Raw genomic sequence first — 15900 nt, forward strand, 5'->3', positions numbered from 1 at the left:
TGCCTTCATTTTTCTCTCACTCGCCCTGTTCTGTCAGCTAGCATTCCCGTGCAATTCCGTCTTGCTGTGCTCGGGCTGGCGCCTCCCAGGTGTGCGCCATGGCTCATGGCACCCCAGGGTCTGGGCGCTACTGCTCCTCACTTTGTAGAGGAAGCACATGGCTTGCCCAAGGCCCTGTGGCAGTAATGGTGAAGTTGGGCATGGATTTCCCTGGAGCTCCTGAGCCTCACCCCTGCACTGTGCTGGCCCTGGCCCCACTGTGCTGGTGGCAGCATCTGGACCGCAACCAGAGGGTGGCGGTGGCTGGCTGCTCGGGCCACCCGGCTGGACAGACGCTGAGCCATCGGTCCCGCGTTCACATTTCCACTTCTCTAAACTTGGTTCTTTCTCTCTTCCGTCATCTTCCTCTTTCCTCTGAGTAAACTCTGCATGCCTGTGCTCAAGGCCTTCTAGGAGGCCTCTGGCCCCACCCCCGCTGGCTCTGCTTGGCCCCCTTGGAGGGCCAGGCGGGGGACACCTGAAGCCTTGACCAAAAGCAGCGGGGATGCTGCTGCCCTGTGTGGGGCGGCACTGGCCAGCGGAACGCCCCTGAGGAGGGAAACGTTCTCTGTAAAAACAGCATGGGAGCCGCGTGGAACTGCTGAGCATTTGGAAATGTGACTAGTAAAACAGGGGGACTGGATTCTCCACTTTAATTAAAATTCACATTTATTTCGGTAGCCACGCCTGGCTGGTGACGAAGGCACACGATGGTGCAGGTCTGCAGGGCACGGCTCTGAAGGGTGTGCCGCCGGCTCGTGATGGGCTCTGGGCCTGTCTGGCTGGGGGGCTCCCCCGCACAGACCTTGAGCACCCCTCTCGCCTTCACCTTCACGGTGTCTGTAACACCGAAAAAGCCACATTTGTTGCTCCTGCTTTTACGTGCCTGCCACACCACACCTCTGGCCCAGGATCCTCCGAACTCAAAACCAACAGCCTGTTTTATGGGTTGTGAGCTGCCCTGAGCGACAGCCTGGAAGACAGTAGCTGGGCAGTCCGGGGGCTGGACCTTCAGGCCGAGACTTCCTGAGCTTCCATGTCTCCAGCTTTAAAACGGACATGGCACTGTGCCCCTTCCTGAGGGAACTCTGTCAAGACCCCTGATGGCACCTAACTTCTACCTTCCCAGCAGCCTAATGGTGGTCCAGAATGGAGGTCAATTTCCAGTGTACAGAGCTTGTTGGGGGGGCTGCTGTAGGGGTGTGTGACGGCTCTTCTTCCCACAGGAGGAAGTACTCCGTAAGAGCTTCCAGGACCTGGCCACCGAAGTCGCTCCCCTGTACAAGAGGCTGGCCCCCCAGGCCTATCAGAACCAGGTATGGGGTCTTGGGCCTTTCCCCGCCCACGGGTCGTCCACATCTCTGTCCTCCTCCCATGCTGTTCCATACGGGAAAGCTCAGCTAGAGAGACAGCGACCGTGGAGGTCTTGAATAAGATCCTTTCTTTACACTGAGCTAACGGCATCCCAGACCCTCTCTCTTCTATCCCTTGCTTTCATGCCTCTTCGCCTATTCCTCTCTCACCTCCTCTGGTCTGGCTTCTCCCGGGGAGGCTCGAGCTTCTCTGTGCTCTTGCCCCTGCATCTCCCAGATGATGGGGGTGGGCGGGACTTGAGGTAACTCAGAAGGAAGTCACTTCTACAGGGTCTTCAGCCAGGAAGCCTACCTTCTGCAGCCCATGTGCAAGGCAGCCGCAGTCCTTAACCTCTCTCCCCCCCTCCAAGACCTAGCCTCCCCGGTGCAGAATCCAGGCCACTGACCTCAGGTCACACAAGCAGTTCTCCTTGGCTGTCCACACAGGTGACCAATGAGGAAATAGCGATTGACTGCCGTCTGGGGCTGAAGGAAGGGCGGCCCTTCTCGGGGGTCACGGCCTGCATGGACTTCTGTGCCCACGCCCACAAGGACCAGCATAACCTCTACAACGGGTGCACTGTGGTAAGGAACCCTTGGCCCCCTGCGGGATGATTCTGGGACAGGGACTGGTTTATGCAGACCTGTGAGCTCAGAGTAGGGAGGAACCTGGAGACAAGAGTCTCAGATCTGCAGGAGGTGTGCCCTGCCAGACTGCTCCTGCTCACTTCTCTGAGAAACGCTTGGACCAGGTTGGCCTTGGCTCTGTGTCTCATGCGGGTGCTGCAGAGTGCAGGCTCTTGGACACCTGTAGGCCCTCCGTTATCTACAGATGGCCCCAGGTCTCCCTGAACACTTGGATTTAAATCTAAACACTCTCTTGATGCACCCATTAAGCAAATATTTATTGAGCTGGTCTAGATGCTGGGGAATAAAATGGACTAAGCCCTGCCCAAGGATGTGATACAGTTCGTGTCTGGTACCGATGAAGATGGAGTAGAGGAAGGGGAAAGAGCAGAGGCTGTTTGAGATGCTGTGGGCAGAGAGGACTTTCTGAGAAGGGATGGCTGAGCTGAGACATGAATGAAGCGAGAGAGTGAGGGATTGAGCGTCTGGGGGTGGAATGCTCCCGGCAGGAGGACCAGCAAAGGCTCAGAGGCAGGATGGGATCAAGACACAGGGAGCTGGAAGGCAGACAGAGTTGCGAGCTATGCTCAAAGTGTGATGGGAAGCCCTGGAGGGCTCTTCAGCCAAGAACGGTAGGAGCTCATTTATGAAGTTAGACGCTTCCTCCTGCAACTGGCAAATAGAAGTATGTGGAGGTGGTGGATGGGGGTTAGCCAGAGGAGGAGGCCAGTTAGAAGGCTGGGACAATGTCTAGGCTAGAGGTGACAGGGCTGGGGCAGGAGGAGGGTGAGGAGGAGGGTAATGGGAGGACTCTGGGTTATTTTGAAGGTCCAGTCAAGGGAGTGTTGCTGATGGACAGATACAGGATAGGAGAGGGAAGGTACAAGACAACCACCCAAGACTTTTTGCTTGAGCACCAGGACATGTGTTGGGGTGACACACTGAGCTGTAGACTAGCAGGAGAAGCCAGTTTGGAGGGAAACTCTCCTGAGAGGCCTGCTATCTGCCCACAAGATGTGCCGAGTATGCAGGGGAGGGGGCGTCTGGAGAGCACGTAGCTCACACTTAAACAGCCATAAGGCCAGGTGCGGTCACCAGCAGAATGAGTACAGTTGGAGAAGAGGGGAGGTTTGGGCTTGAGTAGACCTCCTTGAAGGGATGATGCCAGCTGTCTGCTTTGCTTTTTACTGGATCCTGGCAGGCAGGGCTCCCTGGGGAACTGTAGCAGAGGCTGTAGCAGGTCATCTGAAAGGGGGCTCCTGGAGTTTGGGTGTGACTTGGGTCTGACACCAGGATTGATGGCATAGCCCTGAGATCGTATTTCTCTGCTTTGTCCTCCTTCCTTATGTCCAAGGCTCAAAGCGAGGTGGGGCGAGCATCTGTCTACACTGTACAGGGAGGGTTTCCAGCTGAGACAGAGAGAAAGGGAGGGACCTACAGGATTTAGGAGAGGGTCGGGGAGGAGGAGGAGACACTAGGAGATTGGAGCATGGTGAGGTTACTTCAGTCCCAGAGCTTGTAGAGTTTGGAGTGAAAAAAAAAAGCAAACTTTTTTCAAAATGAGCAGTATTTTTTCTGATTAAAAAACCTGTTCTTTGTTTAAGAAGGTATAAAGTAAAAATTGCCTGAAATCTCATGGACGTGACCAACGTGAACATTAGGGTGACCATCCTTTCAGGCACCTGAACGTGTGTGCACGTGTGTGCGGACAGCTCTACACGTTTTATACAGATGTGATCACATGATACATACATGCTGCTCCATGACCTGCTCTTCTCAACTCAGGAGTACGTGATGGACAACTTCTGTGTCGCTGGGTGTAGATCCACTTCAGCCTGTGCTCAGGCTGGCTGGATGGCTTTGCCATCGTTTATTTGACCGCCCCCCTCTGGATGGACAGTGAGTGCTTCCACATGCCCCCTCCAGAAAGCAGAGGGGGGCTCCAGGCTTACCAAATCTTGGTGCAGTGCTGGGATAACCTCGAGGTCCTGGGGCCAGGACATTTCTAGGCTTAGAGGGGTGCTTACTGGCGACACAGACCTTTCTCGGTTTCTTGAGTTTTTGCCTGCCTGAGTGGCAAATGTATCTCATAGTACTTTGTGTTTGTTTTAGGACTAGAGAGGTTGAGCATCTTTTATATTTCTCACCCATTTAAATTTTATCTTTGTAACTATCCTTTATGTCCTTTAAAAAAAAAAAAAAAGGATAGCCTTAGCTGTTGACGTGAATAAGGTGTGCATGTTAGGGAGAGAAACACTGTGCCTGCCATCGCTCCTCGTTTGCCTTTACTTTTGCTCTTTTATTAAACTGGGTTTCAGGGAATGATTGGAAGCAGGGCGGTGGTCAGTCCAACCCAGAAGGTACGTGGGGCCTGGTCAGAGCAGATTAAGTCACACGGGCCCCATGTATGCGGGGAAGAAACCTACATGGTAGAGTATGACAGCAGAGGAGAAGTTGTAGATGGGAGGAAGAACTACAGCTAATTTTGCAAAAATGAACTGTTTCTGTTCAGTAATAAAACCCTACGAGCAAAATTGAAAGGCCAATCCAAACTGGAAAACAGTATAACAGTGACAAAGAGCAGGATAATCTTCATATGCAAAGATTACATAAATGATTAAAATAAATGGCCTAATATAAAAATGGGGGAAAAGGCATAAAACTCATGAGAAAAAGAAGACTGGTATTAAAAAATACACCCAGGGTTTGACTCGAGTATGACCTGAAGACACAGATGTGAGCATCAGGAGGGCAGAAGTTCATCCTCAGCATTCAGAAGCACCTGCCAGGCCACGCAGAAGCCGCAGGATGGGGCAGGGGGCAGGGGGTGAGAGGGGAGAGCGTGGGCAAGGCAGAGTAGAAAGCTGAGTAAGCTGGGGATTGGAGAGTTTGGAGAGTTTCTTGGCGCTCCGGGCCATAGGGGTGGTTCCCCGTTGTCTTCCCTGGCCCTGGGTGATGTAGGGCAGCGGGAATGCTGGCTCAGGGTGCGAGAGTTTGATAAAGAGAGAGAGCTGGCTGTGGGCTCTGGATTGGTTGGTTTGTGTATCAGCGTGCACCTAAAGGAGGTGATTTGCTATCTCTAGGCATTAGCTAGTCTTAGGGGAAGGAAAGCCCTTCCAGGGTCAAGGCCCCAAATGGCAAAACGTCAAGAACACAGAAAATAAAATAGAGTCAACACAACAGTAAAGAGTAAACTTGAGAGAGAGAAAAAAATCAAACCTCATTAGTAATCAGAGAAATGCAGACCAGCAATGAGACACATTTCCATAATGAACAAAATGTTTTCAGAAGTGAATGGCAAAATTATAAGCAAAAGTGTAGGAAGACAGAAACTCCCCTCATCCCAATATGAGAGGAGCACTGAGGAGACTCGTTGCACAGGGCAGTTTGGCAACATGTGGCCCTTGACTTCACAGAGTTTATTTCAAGGAATTATGTATTTTAGGAGATTTAGCTGAAAGTGTAAAAGTATTGTTTATGGTAGGGAAAAGATGGAAACAAGTTTTAATAGTGATGAAGGTTTATGAACACATTGATAACAGAATAATATGATGCAAATTCTGAAATCACATTGGGGAAGAATAACGCATAAGGAAATCTTCATACTGGGTTTAAAAAGAAGTTAACTATAAGGCTGTATGCATAATGCGATTCAATTTCATTACCAAAGAGTGAGTGTGGGTTTGTGTGTATGCAAATATGATCAACATGCTTATAGTGATTATTTCTGGATGGTGGAATTATTGAGATAATTATTTCCTTTTTGCTGGCCTAAATTTTCTACAAGCAGTACAGGTAGTTTTTATTACGAAGTATTTTAAAGAGCCAAAGGACGCTGCATGTTCAGGGCACAGAGGAGAACGGGGTGAGGTCTGAGGCTCTGCGAGGTGACGAGGCGTCGGGACAAGTGTCTCACTGGAGGTAGAGCACGGCTGCCCGTCCTGACCGGCCCTTTCCCAGCCGCGGGACCTTGGGCCAGTTGTCTCTTCCCCTCTCCCTCACCCGAGGGTCACAGGAGACAGAGTGATTGGACGCACTTTGAAAGCCGTAGGGCAGATTCTAATGCTGGTGATAGTGTTACTCTGAGAACCAGCAGAACGCGCTTTTAGACAGACACTCTTTCTAGAGTGGATGGCCGGTGTCGGGACGACGCGGGGCAGGGGGAGCTCTTGCATGCCAATGCTCAGCCTCTTCCTCCCTGCATGCGCTTGGCACCCCCGACCCCACACACCCTCCCTCCCTCTCTCTGCTTGGCCAGGTCTGCACTCTGACCAAGGAAGACAATCGCTGCGTGGGCAAGATTCCCGAGGACGAGCAGCTGCACGTGCTCCCGCTGTACAAGATGGCCAACACGGATGAGTTCGGCAGTGAGGAGAACCAGAACGCCAAGGTGGGCAGCGGGGCCATCCAGGTGCTCACTGCCTTCCCCCGCGAAGTCCGGCGCCTGCCTGAGCCTGCCAAGTCGTGCCGCCAGCGGCAGCTGGAAGCCAGGAAGGCGGCGGCCGAGAAGAAGAAGATGCAGAAGGAGAAGCTGAGTACTCCCGAGAAGATCAAACAGGAGGCCCTCGAGCTGGCTGGCGTCACCACTGACCCAGGTGTGTGGGGAGAGGGTGCCCACCAGAGGTGGCACCGTCGGGGCAGGGGTAGGCCCTGGACAGCTCCCTCCCTGCCCCTCTTCCTGTCCGGCGAGGGAACTCCAGACCAGAGTCACTGGGCCTCTCTCGGCCATCTGGACCCCGTGGTATCTTACTTTCAGTCAGTGCAGTATCCGTGGCAGCCCCAGGACACCGGAGTCGGGCGGGGGGTCCCATCTTCCCACAGAGGAGCTGGGCTCCTCCAGCTTGCCATAGTGTCTGCAGAGTGTGCTGGGGCCCCAGGCGCATGGGCCGCAGTGGAGTATGGGGCCGCTCTCTCGTCCGTGGATCCTGGTCCTGCTCCAGCACGCAGTGGCTGGAGCTTCTGTGCAGACCCGCAGGGTTCACCAGGAGTGCTGCAGGGGACCTGTGGGCTCTGGCAGCCGCTTTTCCCTGGGGCTTTCGTGGGGCTGGGAGCCCCTCGGGAAGAGGGAGCTTCCATCCCCAGTCCTCAGGCCACGGGCCCATTGTGAGCTGTGGTTCTCTTTGCTCCTTCTTTGTCTTGCCTCCTGTCTTCCCCAGGCCTGGCCCTGAAGGGTGGACTTCCCCAGCAAGGCCTGAAGCCCTCCCTCAAAGTGGAGCCCCAGAACCACTTCAGCTCCTTCAAGTACAGTGGCAATGCGGTGGTGGAGAGCTACTCGGTGCTGGGCAGCTGCCGGCCCTCCGACCCCTACAGCGTGAACAGCGTGTACTCCTACCACTCCTACTATGCACAGCCCGGCCTGACCTCCGTCAACGGCTTTCACTCCAAGTACGCTCTTCCGTCGTTCAGCTACTATGGCTTCCCATCCAGCAACCCCGTCTTCCCCTCACAGTTCCTGGGTCCTGGCACCTGGGGACACAGTGGCAGCAGCAGCAGCTTTGAGAAGAAGCCAGACCTCCACGCTCTGCACAACAGCCTGAGCCCGGCCTACGGTGGTGCTGAGTTTGCCGAGCTGCCTGGCCAGGCTGTTCCCACGGACACCCACCACCCCACTCCTCACCACCAGCAGCCTGCTTACCCAGGCCCCAAGGAGTATCTGCTTCCCAAGGCTCCCCAGATCCACCCAGCATCCAGGGACCCCTCTCCCTTTGCACAGAGCTCCAACTGCTACAACAGATCCATCAAGCAAGAGCCAGTGGACCCCCTGGTCCAGGCTGAGTCTATACCCAGAGACCCTGGTAAGATGGGCAAAACACCTTTGCCCGAGGCTTCTCAGAATGGGGGGCCCAATCACCTCTGGGGACAGTACTCAGGAGGCACAAGCATGTCCCCCAAGAGGACTAACAGTGTGGGCGGCAGCTGGGGTGTGTTCCATCCTGGGGAGAGCCCTGCCATCATCCCCGACAAGCTCAGTTCTTATGGGACTGGCTGCCTGACCCCTTCTCACTTCCCGGATAGCCAGTGGGGGCTGTTCTCTGGGGAGGGGCAGCAGCCAGCACCCCAACCCGGAGGACGGCTTCGAGGCAAACCATGGAGCCCCTGCAAGTTTGGGAACAACACCTCGGCCTTGGCCGGTCCCAGCCTGACTGAGAAGCCTTGGGGAGTTGGGGCCGGGGATTTCAACTCTGCCCTGAAAAGCGGTCCTGGGTTCCAAGACAAGTTGTGGAGCCCCCTGAAAGGAGAGGAGGGAAGGATTCCAACCCCGGGGGCAAGCCAGCTGGACAAAGCCTGGCCGTCCTTCGGCGTGCCCCTGGGCTCCAGTGAGAAACTGTTCGGGGCCCTGAAGTCAGAGGAAAAGCTGTGGGATCCCTTCAGCCTGGAGGAGGGGACAGCCGAGGACCCCCCCAACAAGGGGGCGGTGAAGGAGGAGAAGAGTGGGGGCGCGGAGGAGGAGGAAGAGCTCTGGTCCGACAGTGAACACAATTTCCTAGACGAGAACATCGGCGGTGTGGCCGTGGCCCCCGCTCACGGCTCGATCCTCATCGAGTGTGCCCGGCGGGAGCTGCACGCCACCACGCCCCTCAAGAAGCCCAACCGCTGCCACCCCACCCGCATCTCGCTGGTCTTCTACCAGCACAAGAACCTCAACCAGCCCAACCACGGGCTGGCCCTCTGGGAGGCCAAGATGAAGCAGCTGGCGGAGAGGGCCCGGGCGCGACAGGAGGAGGCCGCCCGGCTGGGTCTGGGCCAGCAGGAGGCCAAGCTCTACGGAAAGAAGCGCAAATGGGGGGGCGCCATGGTGGCCGAGCCCCAGCATAAGGAGAAAAAGGGGCTTGTCCCCACACGGCAGGCGCTGGCCGTGCCCACAGACTCAGCAGTCACCGTGTCCTCCTACGCCTACACGAAGGTCACTGGCCCCTACAGCCGCTGGATCTAGGTGCCCGGTGCCAGGGAGCCAGTGTACCTCAGCGTCGGGCCCGGCCCGAGCTGCCTCTGTGGTGCTTTTGCCCTCACACCTGGGGGCGGGTTGGGGGTGCAGAAGTCTTTTATCTATATATACATATATAGATATGCATATATATGTATTTATGGTCCAAACCTCAGAACTGACCCGCCCCCTCCCTTCCCCAACTTCCCCAGCACTTTGAAGAAGAAACTACGGCTGTCGGGTGATTTTTTTCGTGATCTTACTATTTATATCTCCATGTTGGTTTTTTTCTCCCCTCCCCCCACCTTGTTGGGGGGGCTTTTATTTCCTCTTGTTTTTAAAACTCTATCCTTGTATATCACAATAATGGAAAGAAAGTTTATAGTGTCCTTTCACAAAGGAGTAGTTTTAAATTCCATTTAAAATGTGTATTTATTGGATTTTTTAAAAAGCGACAATAGTAATGGTAAAGGAGCGGCGGGAAAGGCCAAGAGCGCGCATTCCTGCCCAGTCTTGCTGGGCCCTGCGAGCCCGGCCCTCTTGGGAGCTGGCAAGGTTCTCTCAGCCATCTGCCCCTCACGAGCCAAGTGCTGACTGTAGCCGCCCGGTCCATCCCTCCTGACCGCTACGCCTTCCCTTCAGGGGAGGGAGCCCTCAGGACCGCTTCCATCCTCTCCAGCAGGATGGGAGAATCTGTAAAGAAGTATCCGGGGTCCCTTTTCCAGTCACCGGCTTGGAGTCGGGGACCGGGAGGCAGGCGCACCCCCAGGCCAGGCACCGGAGTTGCTGGCGTCGATTTCCCCCCGGAAACCAGGTTGGAAGTAGACAGCTTCGAGCTTGCTAGTCTCCACACTGAATCCTCTGTGCATTGTCGATCAAGTCCCATGATGTCACGGTTCCCCAGGCAGCACCTCCTTGCAGGAGCTGGAGTTGAGAGGCTCTTTGGAGCCCTTTCCACCGGGTTGACAAGCCAATGAATGCTGGGCTGAAGGAATTTGTCGTAGTGGCAGGTATTTTTTTGTTTGTTTAAAAAAAAAAAAAATTGCCCCAAAGCCTATGCTGATATTGAAAAAGGGCTACTGTATCTCTAAACAAGAAGCTGAACCCAAGCTGTGAAAAGCCAGCGTCGGCCCATGGCGCGGCGCTGTGCAGAGCCTGGTGCTGTAGTACCGAGCTGGGACTCCGGGCGGGTGGCGTCCTGCGGGAGCCCGGGCCCGGCCGCGCGTGACAGCAGTTAGCGCATCTCTCTGTTCCTGGATCTCCACATCAGACAATGGTGCAGGCCTCCCCACCCAGGCCCACCCTCTCCACGCTCTCCCGGGCGGGGGTGGGCTTACCCTCAGCAATTTTAAAATGCAGGAGTCCAACGTTTTCAGCAGGTAGCTATGATTTTCCTCCCTAATTGGTGCCATTTCTCGATTTGATCATCTTCTCCTTTCCTTCCTTCCCCATCCCCCTCCTCAACTGGCCCCTTCTAAAATTCTGGTGCATTCGTTTGGTTCTTTGAAATGAGAATGTGGTGCTTCATTTTTGCAACGTTGTCAGAGAGGTTGGGCGTGGCTGGTGGAAGCAACTTCCGTGGACAGCAAGTCAGACTCCCTTGCGTGTGTGTTTTTCCTGTGGTGTGAGCGACGTTTCCATCCGGCTGCCCGTGTGGATGTGCGTGGTGAGTGGGAGGCTTCAGCAGGACACACGGAGGGGACCGTGGCCACACGGTGAAGGACAACCAAGCCCTGAGATACTTACTGAGCAGATATTTATTGAGCAGTTTTATTCAGACGTGGGTCTTCGTAAAACGAGTTTAACAATCAGATGACGATGCTGAAGGCAAGTTCCTGAGCTTCCAGGTGCCTTGTGTAAGAGCTGAGAACCGACCCGCTGGGTGTTTGCTGTAACTGGTCAGACGCACGGGCGGGGAGTCGCTGTCAGATGTCCTGAGCATTTATGTGGTCTGGTTTTAACTGTACATAGTGAAAGATTTTTTTAAGCACTTTTGCCTAGATTTAAACAGCAACTTGAAAAAAAAAAAGTATGTTTTAACATGTAATTGTGGGAGAAATTGTAAATAGTAGCTGAATATTTAACGTGCTTTGTCTATCCTTCACTTTTACCATATTCTGTAAAGTTGCATTTATTTTACAGGACAAAAATGAAATATTATTGCTTTTGAAATAAATACCCAAGAGCTTATCAGGATTTAGAATTATTCAGAACTCAGATTTATAGGAAAACCTCTGACCTTCAGTTTGACAAGCTAAAGGAAGCAGAGTCTTTAATAAGCATGCTAATTTTCTAGTTTTGAGGAAAAGTTGGGTCCTTTAAATGCTATTTTGCTTATCGCATCAGTACTTTTATGCAGGTCTCATTTGACTCCGTGCTTAGGTAGATGCGGGGGTGCCTTGAAAACTTCATTTTAAATGATCTTAAGCAAGAAATACAATATTTTACGAACCATTTGGAGAATGTGACCGTCTGTATGACCCGGGAAAACCCCAGGTTGGCTGTTGGTTTGGAAGGTCCCGAGTGTAACCCAGGTGATTCGGATACTTGGCATGTGTGAATCTTCCTGATGTCTGTTAAATATTCTCTTCCCCTCGTCACCCTTTGGTAGCAAAGCCATTAGATGAAAGGAGAAACCGATACAGGCTCAAAGCATGTGATGTCTGTCCCTGCAGCCCCAACAGCCTTTGGTCCGTAACTTTCTAGACTAGCACCAAGGCTGCTGAGAGCTGAGTCAAGAGGCGGTCTCCATTGGATGTTCCCGTTCCCCTGACAATGGTGTTTCACAGATTAGGTGGTGCTGTTGCCATGCTCGAGTCCATGCTGATTTTTACACACTACATGTATAACCTACCTCAAATCTCAGTCATTAAAATTAGCATGCTTTAGACGTATATTTAAAAAGTAACTATGCACAGCTCCTTATTACCCCCCCTTGCTGCTGAAGGTTTCTTAAAGAGAAAAATCAAATTTTTATTTTTTACTGGCACTATCATTTTTTAAGTCCTAAAGATGATTAACAGACATTTTTATCATGAGAAGAAAAATAAAGCCATTGCAACTAAAGAACCTAACAGCATGACCAAGTTGTAGAGTAATATTATAGCAATGAGAAGCGATGGAGTCCTAGAGTCCTCTCCCCAGTGTGCCCTGTCCACAGACGCCAGCCACATGCAGTGCAGATATCTGGGTCCCCCTGTGTTTGGTTTCCCCTGCCTTCTGCATGCAAGGGAAGTGCTTGCAAAGTTCTGTGCTAAGAGATTTTTAAAATAATAAATCGCTTTGCGGCAGGTTCTCACAAAATAACTGGTGCTAGCTCAAGAACCCATTATCAGAAATCTTGACTAAAGTTGTTGCGTGGATTTTGAGGTTTCATTGTTTCTTTTGTCGTCGTTTGGGTTTTTGTTTTGTTGTTTTTGGGGGGTTTTGTTTTTGTTTTGGAGGTGTTTTGTTTTTTTTTGTTGTTGTTGTTGTTTTGCTAGGGCCTAAGTTTCCCACATGCTGGCTTCGTGGGTACTGCTTGCCCTCTCGCCGGGGTGACCGTGGTGTGCATGGAAAGAGATCATACCCTGCCCCTCTTGGTCCTTCCACCAGCCTCTTGTGGAAATGGTAGTTTATAGAGCAAGGGGTTTTTTAAGTGCTAAAGCCAGGAAAGGAGCAGAGCTCAAGGGCTTTGTACCAAACAGCCCTAGATGTGTGTGAAGACGGTTGATGAGTAGATGGTAACCTGATTTCATGGAGAGAAATCCAGCTAGACTTTGTGAAGTTGAACCACCGCCAGATCTCAAAACCAAGGCGATGCTGGTGGAAAATTTAAGTAATATCCCTGACGTGCCTCAACCAATCTCTTTCCTTTTGTTACGGAAGTGTGTTTTATGGACTAGGAAGCATTTTTATGAATTGAAATAGTCTAAATAAAATGGTGCTATGGTGTTTTAATGTGACTGTCCCTGATCCTGTCCTGCTGAGGTGCTATCAAGGTTCTGAAACCACAACCAACCAAAAACAAGGTGGGCTCCAGTCTCTCTTGGCTTCCCCCCTCCCCCTTTTGGTGCTGTCTCCTAGACCTCTGTTTACCATGCTAAAACCTGCTCGGAGCAGTTTTTCTGTTTCGTTTTTTTCTTCTTCCCTTGGTGGCTGAACACAGAAAGGCAAGTTCTGAAGGCAGTCGGCTCCCTAACAGTGAGGGGAGTGGGCCTGCCTGGCTTGGCAGGGGCTCTGGTGACACGTGTGTCCCCTCACGCCTGATGAGAAAGGAAGGGTGAAGGGCTCCTTTGAGGAAGGAGAGTCTGGTACTCCTGCCCCTTCTACCATGGCAGGCATTCTCATAGCCAAGGACACACACTTTCCCCTGCAGCCCAGGGTGCCAAGAAGGCACTGCTGAGGGTCTCAAAGGCCCTCACCTACCAAGGCGTTCCACAGGGACCTCCTTCCTTCCCTGGCACTGGCCAGGGCAGTGCGCAGCAGGCTCGTTCCTCTGCTCCCCCCAACCCTGGCCCCAGCGCTGCTCCTGCCTGTCCCTCCTCGTGTTCCAACTAAAGGAAGGAGCTTTCTTTGCTCACTTGATGCCACTGAGGCTGCTTTTTAGTTGGTGCTACTCTCCATTTTCTCTTGGGTCCACAAAAGTTGATGTTGGAGAAACGTAACAGGAAGCTTCATTTTGTGTCATCCACTGTCACAGTAATTTTTTTAAATACCTCAAAAACAGGACATTGTGACAACTTCAGTAAAGTAGATTCCGTAAGGGTCTGACACCTGCAGATTGTCCATCCGCTGACTGACTTGACCTTGAAACATCTGGGGTCATTTTATTTTTCACTCTTCGGCAGTTAATCATGGCAGAACATTGAAAGGAAGGAGTGTGGTTGACTTTCTTTGATTTTCTTGGTCAGTTTTGCTTTCGGATACAATGTGAATCTCCCGTGCCCATCTCACTGAGCTTTGGCAGGCATTGTTGCTGTCATTTGACATGACTTCCTCAAAACCTACTTGATCAGCCAGCTGCATCTGCTGGAGTACGCGGCCAACTTGGACACACCCTGGACCAAAATTTTTTGAGGTGCGTATCCCCAGCGTAGGTTATCTACGGCCCCACCCCATGTGTGCATAGAGAGTTTCCGCGTGCGACCCTGTCTTGGCGCTCCCGGCCCTTCCTCCCACAGAGCAGAGCAATAGGCTTCTCCCCTGAGCAGAGGCTGCAGCACAGAAATGCAAGGTCTAAAGTTGCTTTTGGCCTAAGGATCAGTGCGTGATTTGGCCGACTTCCTCGTTTGCTTCTCTTCTGATATCAGGGATGCTTTTTGTAGTGGTGTCATTTGCGCTCTTCTCATTTTGACTACCCGTCGTCATTCAGGGAAAATTCATCACTATTCACATGGGGATTGAAAAAATACTATTTGGCTCATTTGAACATCCAAAATTTTCTTGATTCCAGTACCTTTTTTTATTTGTTTTATTTGTTTTTTTTTCTTTTGAGGGGAAAAAGGAGGAGAAAAACAGGAGTGATGTCATTTCTTTTTCGCATATTCTAATTATAAAAAGAAATAAGGGCAGGTCATATTGTGGCATATTAATGCATTAGACTTAATCTAGAACCCCTATAGCTTTTTGATGTGTTTTATTTCTTCTCTCTTTGAATTCCTGTTTGGTTACTTGGCTTCCAATGGAGGTGAACTTAACAACCATACTTGAATATTCCGTCTTGACTTTGTAACTGTGGCTACTTGAAATGAAGTTTATCTGGGGTTGATGGATGAATGGTAGATTTTTGCAATGTCTCAAGGCAATAGGATGTGTATTATTAAACTGTAGATATTCTTAGTACAGTAAATTTATGCTGATAATTTTATTTTGTATAATTTTTACCTTTTTGTTAATATTTTTTCCTCCCACTTTATTGGTTTGCCTCCTGAGCTACCCCTCCTTACCCTCCCTTCTCCCCCAGTGTTTCAGTAAATTTAATTTAGGGTGCCTAGAAATTGCAAGTATGTATCCTTTTTTGATTTGTATTTTATTATAATTTACACAAACAACTGGGTTTGTGAACTGTATTACTCCTGGTATCTTTAAAATATTGTGGGTGTTTTAATAAATTTTATATTTATTTTTTGCACTCAAATTCAGAGTGGGTCCTTTTTTCCCCCCTGTCCATCCCCACTCCCTTGAGCCAGGCCCAGACTGGTATTTAAGGCTCACTCTAACCCTGCCCTCTCACCGTGTGTTGTAAGTGCACCCCTGAAGCCCTCACTAACAGTAACAGTAGACCCTGGCCTGGTCTCCTCCTGCCACCTGCATAAAGTTCAAAGGCCATCAGCTTTTGATGTAAATGAGGCATATGTGGGAACAAAACAGAGATGGCTTTTTTCTCATCTATGTTTCTGTTTGGGGTTTTTTTTTTTCCTTTTATCTTTTCATCCCCTTTTTTCATTCTAGTTGGAGACTCCCTTCCCCTCCCCCCAGTTAAGATTGTTCACTTCTGATGTAATATTTGCTAAAAAACAGCTGATTCCAGTTTCATTCTGATGACCTGAACACCGGGTCTAGTAGGAAGGGCCATCACCCAAGTACAATTTTAACAGAATATTATGAAAACTTACATGCCAACAATTTGGACAACGTAGAAGAAATGGGTAAATTCCTAGAAACATATAACCAACCAAAACTAAAGGAGAAATAGAAGATTTGAACAGAGCAATTACCAAAAATGAAACTGAATCAGTAGTCAAAAAACTCCCAACAAACAAAAGTCCACGACCCAATAGCTTCATAGAATTCTACCAAACATTTAAAGAAGAGTTAATACCTATTCTTCCTCAAACTATTCTAAAAAAACAAAAGACAAAAGAAAACTTCCCAATTCATTCCATGAGGCCAGCATTACCCTGATACCAACACCAGATAAACATATTACCAAAAAACAAAAAAATAAACAAAAAAAAATGAAACAAAAAGCATACA

General features: G+C 50.8%; 1 protein-coding gene across 4 annotated transcripts in view; it reads left to right on the top strand.

The window, feature by feature from the left end:
• Positions 1-15061, top strand: part of TET3 (tet methylcytosine dioxygenase 3) — a 102517-nt gene extending 87456 nt beyond the window's left edge. For all 4 annotated transcript variants that reach the window (XM_059188080.1, XM_059188079.1, XM_059188081.1 and 1 more), the window contains 4 exons: positions 1266-1355; positions 1839-1976; positions 6277-6613; positions 7175-15061. In XM_059188080.1, coding sequence (XP_059044063.1) covers positions 1266-1355; positions 1839-1976; positions 6277-6613; positions 7175-8952 — 2343 coding nt within the window. In that variant the 3' untranslated portion in view covers positions 8953-15061. The remainder of the gene's footprint in view (positions 1-1265; positions 1356-1838; positions 1977-6276; positions 6614-7174) is intronic.
• Positions 15062-15900: the final 839 nt, after the last annotated feature.

Source organism: Mustela lutreola, chromosome 9 (assembly GCF_030435805.1).
Source record: "Mustela lutreola isolate mMusLut2 chromosome 9, mMusLut2.pri, whole genome shotgun sequence".
Classification (NCBI taxonomy): domain Eukaryota; kingdom Metazoa; phylum Chordata; class Mammalia; order Carnivora; family Mustelidae; genus Mustela; species Mustela lutreola.